Here is a 10,019-nt window from a genome sequence, read left to right as displayed (position 1 = left end):
GCATTGCTTTATAAAATTTGGTGAATCGCTAGTATATAAGCACTATACAGCAATGCATAAGATATTTTATAAATATCAGACATACATTCAATACTCTTATTTACAAATTAAATTAAATAAAAACAGAAGCACTTAACAATTCTCAATTTTCAGAATTACTCAATTACATTAATTACACTGCCTTAAATTCATGTGCTTTCCCGTCATTCTGAGTAGAGATCTACTAAATATAAATATATAATAATATATAAATACAATAATATTAAAGTTATAATTGGAATAGAATTGTGTTAGTGTAACTTGTTCCTTATACTCTCTTTCTTATACTAATACAAATACTTTTCAATGTTATTCTTCATCTTTAAACTTTTTTTTAACACCGTTAAGTTATAATTAGTTGGAATTAAAACTATGTTCATTTAATTGGTTGCATTGATAATTTATACATTGAGTTTTCTTGTTGCATTCATTTAATTGGTTGCATTGATAATTTATAATTAATTGGAATTAAAATTATGTTCATCTTTGTCCTCTTTTTTTTTTCTTTTTTTTTTTTTTAAGTTTTGCCTATTCCATTTCAGAAAGGAGTTGTTAGTTTAAAAATATATATTTCTGTGTTTTAAGAAATTTATTTTCTAATTGTACTTTTTAATTGCATTATTTTTTATAGTGTTAGTGTATATAAAACTTTTAGCTAAAATCTTGTGATGGTTAAAAGCAAATATAATATTTTTTTTCTATTTATTTGAGTTTTAACAAAATGGAACAATTTATTACGCAATTACATATAATTATATATTTGACAATCTGAATTGTTTAATGCTCACTATTATTGATTATGATTTCAATTTTCTTAATTAATATATTATACGAATATTTTGTTAGGATAAAATATAATAAATATATATATAATTATAAAAAATGAACAATTTAATTATCAATTGTATGTCAAACTATACTAGTTTTTAATTTATTTATTCATTTTAATAATGTAATTATACAATTTCTTTTTAACATTAGACATTTATTTAGTTGCGCAACATGCTTCATTTAACTAGTTTTTTTTTTTTTTTGAAAGGAACTAGTTATTTTATAAATGATGAATAATTCATATGATATGTTGGATAAATTGGTAAATTGTGAGCAAACGTTATCCTTGTACTTCGAATGAAATTTTGGATTATTTGTATTTACAATTTGGTAAGCCGTGATTCACGGTAAAATTAATTGTGTTGAAATTTTGTGGACTTTTCTTTTTAGGTACTATTGCCGTTAAACTTTTCAAGTTTTTTTTTTTTTTTTTCTTTTTAAATCTACAAAATCTTAATTAAATACGCACGCCCCATTAAATATGTTAGTGTGACTATCTACAACGCTAACCTGTACATTATTATTACTTTCATGTAATTTTTCTTTCTAATTTTACTATTCCTCCTTTTTCTTTCCTCTTTCAAATTGTTAATACAATTATTTTTTAAAAATCCAATTAAAAATTATTTTAAACAAATCTTGTCATGTGTTTATATTCTCTTTAAACCATCTAGAAATGGTTCATAGCATTACTATAAGACAATAAATATTTTTTTTTTTGGTATATAATGCCAACTTTTTATTTACATTAATTTTTTTTTTGCCGAATATTTTTTTAATCACACAAAATGCATTAATGTGACTAATGATTAAAAACATAAGTAAACCAATAATGTGGGTGAATAGTGGTAAGTATGCGCAAAATAAGTTCAACTTTTAAAATTTTTTACTAGGCCATTAAATAACTTTAATTACTTCGATCATAATTCACTCAACAATATTTTAGAGAGCCGTTGGCGGATCAAATAAATGCACTCTACATTGAAACTTTACATTTAGTTTTTAATTATTAATTTAACCATACTTAATACTTATTTTTTGAATACTAATAATTATTTTTTAATTATAAATTTAATCAAAATTAATACTTAACTTTTTCGATTTCAAAAAAAAATACTTAACTTTTTCAAAGTTATCACGTTGAGTTTGAAATATTTGAAATGCTTTGACATGTAGAAAGATTGAATTGGTAAAAGCAAAATAGTTTTATATATTTTATATTAAAAGTGATTAATTGTCAAGGACCTTCCCTTTATACGGGAGGTGCTGGATTCGAGCCTCAGTGCAGTCAATACTGACTTTTGTGCTTCAATAGGTTGAGTTGTAATAGAGTTAGTAGTATTAAAAAAAAAAGTGATTAATCTGAAAAGTCAAATAACAATTTAGTCATATTAATAACTATAAAGTAAATATAGAAATTTTAATTTAGGTTCAAAGTGAAATTAGTTCTGGAGTGTTTTCAAAAAAAGAAATTAGTTCGAGAAGGTAAGTGCGGAGTACATATAACATATATAGTATACATCAAATTCCAAGAAAGAATAAAGAATTTATAGGTGTTTGGCAAACAATTGATAGTTGATTGGGTTAATTGAAATTTGACTAACTGATAGTGTTAACTAGTTGTAAAAAAGTATTTAGTAAATTAGTTGTTTACTTTTAGTTGATTGGATGTAAAATGACGAGTTAATATCCAATTTGATCCTTCGACTATTAGGAACTTGCTCAATTTCATCTCGAACTATGCAATTTTTACCAAAAAATAGTTCATTGTCCAAACCAAAATAGTCCTGATTAGGATTATTTTGGTTAACAATCTTATAATAAAATAAATATACACATTCAATATTAGAATTTTTTTTTTATAATTTCATCTTTATTTTTATTGTCTAAATATATAATAAAAAAATTTATCCGTGTATCACACGAGTAATTGGACAATTATTACTCTAATTCAACCAAGAAAAATATCAGAAAACATAATCGATCAAACTAATTTCCTCAATTACGCTATATAATATTCGATGTTATAATTTATATAATTGTATATCGATCTAAATATTCTAAAAATATTATAACAAATCCATTTCGTGCAACGCACGTGCGAAAATACTAGTTTAAGTAAAAACATAAAGTGAAATTAGTTCTTTGAGTCAAAAATGGAAATTAATAAATGTTCTTCCTAGAAGTCATTCAAAATTCAAAAACATAATTACCGAGTACATTCTACATCAAAATCCATGAAAGAATATATATAGTATTAAAATTAATACTAATGTTCCAAGAAAGAATATTTAATATTATACTGTAATTAATATTGTTTGAAAACGAGAAAAGAAATGAAAGGCACTCTCAAGTCTCAACCCTCATTAAATATACATTTTAAAAAAATAAAAAATAAATAGAAAGTCCCATCTCGTCCAAACAACACTTAAAATTTTCTCTCCCCAAACACTCGAAGAACACCAAAAATTGTTCCTTTGCTTATCATTTTCTTTTTCACAGTGACGAAGAAAAAAAATTAATACTGACAACAAAAGAGAAAAGACGAATCCTTTTCGCAGAGAAAACATATAATTGAAGAATTTTTAATCCGACATTTTCACCAACAAAACCCTTTCTCTGACCATTTCCCTTTTCAATTGTATCTGATCGAAATCGCAGACTGGGTGAATTTTTTAAAATTTATTTTTTGGGTTATTTTAAATTCATCTTTTGACGGTGGTTTAAGGTGAAAAAATTTTTGGGGCTTTCATGGGTGATCTTAGAGAGCCTCTGGACGAGCCTGCAGTAGAAGGGAGAGCGGTGACGCTGGTACCGTCACTGACGTCGACGGCGAGCCCGAACCCGTTTTGTATCGGGGCGGAGCGTTGGGCCACGGCGGAGGAAGTGTCCCAATGCATTCTTCAGAAGGTCCAACCGACTGCTGTGTCTGAGGAACGTAGAAGGGCGGTCATCGACTATGTTCAGAGGTTGGTCCGAGGATCTCTTGGCTGTGAGGTTAGACTTCAACTCAATATTTCTGCATGTGTTTTTCTTTCCTTTTTCTGCAATGTTTCCGTTGTTCCCTTTTCATTTATTTACCTTTTCCGGTGATTAAATGTTTAATTGGATTTGCAATGGAAAAAAAATTCGATTTTGTGTAGTTGGTACCGCTTGTTTGGTTGCTTTGAGTCACATTTAGTTGGTTGATTAAGGGAATTTGCGGTTTTATGGGAAAAGAAAACCAAAAAAGTGTTGAAGGTTGCAAAACTTTGATTTCTTGTATGTTTTTGATGAAATCAGCGATGGTTGTTTAAGTTGGGGTCTCATTGAGACATTTTACATTTCTATTACTTTGCTTCTATTCCTGATTCTATGTTCGATTTTCTTTGTCACCAAAAGATTTGTATTATCATGTGGCCAAAGAGTAAAGCTCAAGTATGTGGAAGGCTTGTATTACTGAATTTGAAGTGTATGTTTTAGTGGATGGAACCTAGTCTTGCATGTGTGCCTTTTGGTTGGAGATTGATATTCATTAAAAGCAATTATGAGTTCCTATATAAGAACAGATTCTTTGAATGTTGTTAATGCCATTCGCTAGTTCTACTGCTTCCGCTTTTGGTATTATAGTTGATGATGTGGAAGTGATTGCAAGGGGTTTTCCCTATTTTGATTTCTGTTTTATTAAACATTCAGCAAATTGTGTCGCCCATTTGATTTCAAGGGAAGTCACCTGTTGGTCTGAGTGTAGGGAGTGGTGTTTCACACTCCCTTCTTTCATTCTTGATGCTTTGTTTCATGATATTTGTCATTATTGGAGTTTGGGTTTATTTTCCAAAAAAAGAAAAAAATACAAGACCATATTCTTACCGTCTATAGATTTTTGTTATTTCCTTTGTCTTTCGTTTGAACAAGCTTGGCATCAAGTGTAAAAATTGTCATGACTGATGGGTTCATATAATCATACCTTAAATTTTTTTTTTTCGTTGAGAATTGAGGGACTCTACTATTCTAGAAGTTTACTGGTGTTGAAGAATATAGAAGTAAGTCGGGATATCTAGAAGTTGACAGTGTAGAACATTTAATTTTTATAGTGTTCAAAAAGATGTAAGACTAGATGATCAATAATTTTGTTTTAGGCAAGCGGAAATGATACCATTCTTCCTGTTCATCAAAGTGTAATTGTGTAAAGGTAGGATCCAAAATGGCAAAAATCTGTGGCATGCACCAAATCTGCTCAGATTTTGCACACTTTATTCCCGTTGGAGAATTGAAAAAACTAAAATACTATCTTACCTATATTTCTTTTTTTAAAAAATAAAATTATATACAGTGTTGAAAGCTGAAAATATATATGCTATCTGAAATTATCATTCATTATGAATGCACTTTTGAATCAATAACAGGTATTCCCGTATGGATCTGTACCTCTGAAGACCTATCTTCCAGATGGTGACATCGACTTGACTATCTTTGGTGGTCCAATGATGGAGGATGCCTTGGCTAATGATTTGGTATCTCTTCTTGAAGAAGAAGAACACAATAAGGGTGCAGAGTTCATAGTAACAGATGTCCAACTCATTCGTGCTGAGGTATTGATCTTTCTCTAAATATTTGCGATAAAAGTTGAGTCTTTAATGAAACATTTTTATTGTCACTTATGCATGATGCTATTTTTTGTAAAGTAAATACTTCCTGATATGAGTGTTAGTGTTACCTGATATAATTATAACTAATGCAAAATAAGTGTTGTAAACTTGTAATTAAAGTTAGCTAGTTAGTTTAACAAATTATTTTAATGGAAAGAAATCATTTATTGATGTAAATTATTTTCTTATTGTTTTGTCTTTGAATCTGTACTTTTTAGCTACTAGATTAGCCTTTTTTACTTTAAATATTCAAATTCTGATAATGCTAACTGATGCTTTGCTTTGTCATGGAAGGTTAAGCTTGTGAAATGTATTGTACAAAATATTATTGTTGACATTTCCTTCAATCAAATAGGTGGCCTTTGTACCTTGTGCTTTCTCGAACAGGTAAATTAATTTTTTGAAATTGAAATTTATTATTATGGAAACTAGTAACAAGTGATTGAATTTCCTTTATGCGTGTAATGTTAGAAATTCATGCTCACAGTTCATGTTGGTACAGGTTGATCGTCTTATTGGCAAAGATCATCTGTTTAAGCGCAGCATTATATTGATCAAGGCCTGGTGTTATTACGAAAGTCGTATACTTGGTGCTTATCATGGTTTGATATCTACTTATGCTTTGGAGACTCTGGTTCTGTACATCTTTCATCTGTTTCACTCCAAATTAGATGGTCCTTTAGCAGTAAGTTTCCTTGGACTTTCAGATCCAACGTTGTTTTCACATTCAGTGCCCCTAATGACTGAGGATACTGTAATTTTAAGGTTCTATACAGATTTCTGGAGTACTTTAGCAAGTTTGATTGGGAAAAGTATTGTATTAGTTTAAGTGGTCCGGTTCGCGTATCATCTTTACCCAATATTGTCGGTAAGTAACTTCTACGGGCAGTGCAGTGGTTCATTTGCGCTTCTTTTGATTTAATCAAGAGGATTTTCTTGTACCTTTTGCAGCTGAAGCGCCCGAAAGTGATGGTGGTGGTTTACTGCTCAGCAATGATTTCCTCAGTTATTGTGCTGTTATGTTTTCAGTTTCAAGAGGGATGGACTTGAATTCTCGAACATTTTCATCAAAGCATCTTAACATAGTTGATCCTCTCAAAGAAAATAATAATCTAGGACGCAGTGTCAGCAGAGGTGTGAGCAAATTCATTTCTCTGATCTTATTTTCTGTTTTTGTTTGTGCAAGAAGATTTGATTGAGGTTTTTAGGAACTGTTTGTGAAGTGACATTCTCCTTTTCCTGTATAGTCAATAAATTTGTTCACCATTTTTAGCTATTATTTGCTTTAACGTTGATGTGTCCTAGTGTGGTATAAGCTGAAATGAAGTAGTCCCTTGTGAGCTTCTGGTTTCATGCATTTTGGAAAATTCTCACTTTGTTTTGAACTGACAGTTTTGTAGAACTGATGTTCCATAATCACAGATTTCAACTCCTTTCTTTAAAAAAAAAATCTAATATATATATATATATATATAGGCTTGCGCTCCCATGAGAACCACCCTTAGGTGAGGACGTGCGAACTACTACATGAGTGCACACAATCTACTATATGAATGTACCACAACTTCCAGACATGCCTGGATGACGATGGAGACCCTGGAGTAGTTGCGGTGCATTTGTGTAGTAGATTGTGTTCATACATGCAGTTCTCATTTTCTCACCTGAAACATGGTTCTCATTTGAATGCAACTCTTTCTCTCCCTCTCTCTCTCTCTATATATATATTATGGGCATATAAAGGGAGTACAGACTGAACATCCAGTGTGACTAGAGAACCCATACTCCTATACTAAAACAAGTTATTTTGCAAACTATCCTATCATAGTTGTTAAAGGTCCAAAGTGTTTCACGCGAATATTGCAAGTGTTTGTGAATTTATGTGTTTAAGCTCACATAACGATTTCCATCTATTCTTTATTTTACAGGAAATTTCTATCGAATACGGAGTGCTTTTGCATTTGGTGCTAGGAAGCTTGGGAGAATACTTCTGCAGTCAGAGGATAAAAATGCTGTTGATGAACTTCGTAAATTTTTTTCAAACACTTTGGTTCGGCATGGGAGTGGGCAGAGGCCTGATGTTCGCGATTTTAACCCACTAACTGGCTACAATAGTTTCTGCTCTGCATATGCTGTTTCAGAGATCAATTTATTTCAAGTTGAGAAGCTCAATTCTAGGCTTAAATCCTGTGATCTCACGAGCACGAGTGGAGATTGCAAGGTTTTCCCCAATGGATCATGCAACATTGGAGATAGAGATCAAGAAAGCACCATGGATGCATATCAATCGAAGCTGCCATTGGAGACTGGTTGGCATGGAGCGGGGAATGCATTGGACTATCGTCTTCTTGGAGATGCAATGGAACTCGCTAGTTCAATAAATCAAGACCTTAAGTTTCCCAGTCATCTCCACAGCTTTGCCCATTTGGGTAACGATAGGGGCGCCTATGTAGTTGATATGCCACCTCACAACCACTTCACTAGCCCCACATGCAACGGGGAGACGAAAATGGGAAACTCAGAGCAGGCCAGCTGCAACAGGAAACATTTTTCTGGGTTAAAACAAAGAGCTAACGAAAGAAAGGGCCCGGAGAAGAATCGTTCGATCGATAAACATCAGGTTTCAATTCCCGTTGTAACAAAGGATGTCCCTTTGTCCCCCAAAACGCCTGCTTCCTCTAATGGCTCGCATCACGCGAAACAGGACTGGCCGTTTGCTACTGGTGGTAGAAGTATGCAGCCTTTGAATTCTTTGTTGGATCTTAGCGGTGACTTCAACTATCACTTCAGCTGTCTGCAATATGGCCGGTGGTGCCATGAATATGCTTCGCACATGCTCACTTTCCCTATACCTGCATCGCCGGCTTCAGTTTACTTAACATATTCATGGGATGCAGTTCAGCAGCCATTACAGGTTAAAAGGAACGGTTTTCTACATGGGGGTGCTAACAGTATCATTCCAAGTCAAGCATTCTATGCAATAAACCCTCTGTCAATTCCCAGTATGGCTTTCGGCTTAGAAGATATTCCCAAACCACGGGGAACTGGAACCTACTTTCCAAACATGGTATATACTTGTGCTATACAGTTTGATGAAGTGGCCATGTGAAAATTTTATAATGAGTTTATTACCGAAATGGTCCCTTGACTATTACGAAATTACCAATTTGGTCCTCGGTAATTTTTCTTGCCCAATTAAGTCCTCGACTTTGAAAAATTTAACCATTTTGGTCCTCCGTTTATTTTACCGTTTGGTAACCATTAAATCGGGACCAAATTGGTAATTTCATTATAGTCAGGGGACCATTTCAGTCAAAAATTAATTACTGAAATGGTCCCTTAACTATAGCAATAGTCGAGGGACCATTTTGGTAATAAACTCTTTTATAATGATGAGCCAAGTAGTTCTCTAATATGCGGGCCTTCAGTCCAATGCAGCAATTATAATAAAACTGTTACTCTTTTCTTGTCCCAGGCGGTTGTTTGATATTAGATTTCTGCATTAACTTTTGCAGAATCAACCGCCAAAAGGTTATAGGTCATCAGCTTGGAAGGGAAGGAGTCAAGCTCCAATGAGGTCCCCTCGAACAAATGGACGGAATGCATCATTTACAGAGACAAACACGCTCGAGAGAAGCTGCCACGAGCCACCAGAATCCCAATCTGCTGTTGATCAAAGTGTCGTGAACCCGTCATCTTCCCCTTGTGGCAGGGGGCATCCTAAGCACCATCCTAACAAGACTGATCTAGTGTCTCACCCCGAGGGAGCTACCGAGTTTGGGTCAGGTGCGGACGTTCCAGCAAGGGCACCCTTGTTAGAACGAACCCGACAACAAAAGCATGCCCTAACACCTCCTCCTCAGCATTCCAGTCCAGCTTCGCCAACTTTAGGGTCGCAGCTGTCAAAGCCACTTTTCAGTCGGGATCATGGTAGTAATGTATGAGACACTCCCTTTTCTATGAGACTCGACTTCTTTTTTTTTTAGGAAGAAATTTGGGTGGAGGCTTGTAAGTATTTCTTGGTTTGGAAATCATGGCCTCCAATTACCATCTCAAAGAAACAATCAATCTTGTTGCTATATAAGTAGGGTTTATAGGTCTTCTGCTAACAAAGAAGTCTGAGCCTGCTGCAATTCTCAATGGCTCCTTCAGTATTTTGTAATTTGAACTCAAGTTTCCTGTAAAATTTAGTAAGGCACTTACCAGCTCAAATGCAATGCCTTTATGTTTAATGTTAGATAATTAAATGAATATTATGTTGGGAATTTCTGATGTGTAGGCAACGTGCAGTATCCCAAATAGAAAAGCCCCCATTAATTATTAACTGTTTTTTATTTTTTGAAAAAAATTATTAACTCTGTTTGGCTTAGACCTGTTTAGCATGTTAACATTACTATATTTTGGTTTCAACTCCCCTCCCAAAGCATAATAAAGTACGTAGCTATTAATGTTGGTTTATAATAAGACCATTGTTGCAAAGATTCTGGCTAAGCGCTGGCAGGCCACTTAGCGTATCACCATAAT

The 10,019-nt window shown here is 33.2% G+C and overlaps 1 protein-coding gene across 1 annotated transcript; it reads left to right on the top strand.

The window, feature by feature from the left end:
• The first annotated feature begins 3,306 nt into the window (after positions 1-3,306).
• Positions 3,307-9,760, top strand: LOC116000181. The gene is made up of 8 exons (XM_031240213.1): positions 3,307-3,867; positions 5,256-5,441; positions 5,793-5,885; positions 6,001-6,183; positions 6,264-6,366; positions 6,450-6,632; positions 7,424-8,562; positions 9,011-9,760. The coding sequence occupies exons 1-8, from the start codon at positions 3,622-3,624 to the stop codon at positions 9,437-9,439; spliced, it is 2,562 nt and encodes an 853-aa protein (XP_031096073.1). The 5' UTR covers positions 3,307-3,621; the 3' UTR covers positions 9,440-9,760.
• The last annotated feature ends 259 nt before the right edge of the window (positions 9,761-10,019 follow it).

The sequence above is a fragment of the Ipomoea triloba genome, chromosome 12 (assembly GCF_003576645.1).
Source record: "Ipomoea triloba cultivar NCNSP0323 chromosome 12, ASM357664v1".
Classification (NCBI taxonomy): Eukaryota; Viridiplantae; Streptophyta; class Magnoliopsida; order Solanales; family Convolvulaceae; genus Ipomoea; species Ipomoea triloba.
Note: the sequence above shows the minus strand (reverse complement) of the source record. Positions and strands in the feature narration are given on the sequence as shown.

Bases quoted from the DNA above. Each gene is read 5' to 3' on its own strand.
- LOC116000181 (XM_031240213.1), top strand. From the start codon at position 3,622: ATGGGTGATCTTAGAGAGCCTCTGGACGAGCCTGCAGTAGAAGGGAGA. The intron at 5,442-5,792 runs GTATTGATCTTT...TTGTCATGGAAG, and splicing joins TCCAACTCATTCGTGCTGAG to GTTAAGCTTGTGAAATGTAT. The intron at 5,886-6,000 runs GTAAATTAATTT...ATGTTGGTACAG, and splicing joins CCTTGTGCTTTCTCGAACAG to GTTGATCGTCTTATTGGCAA.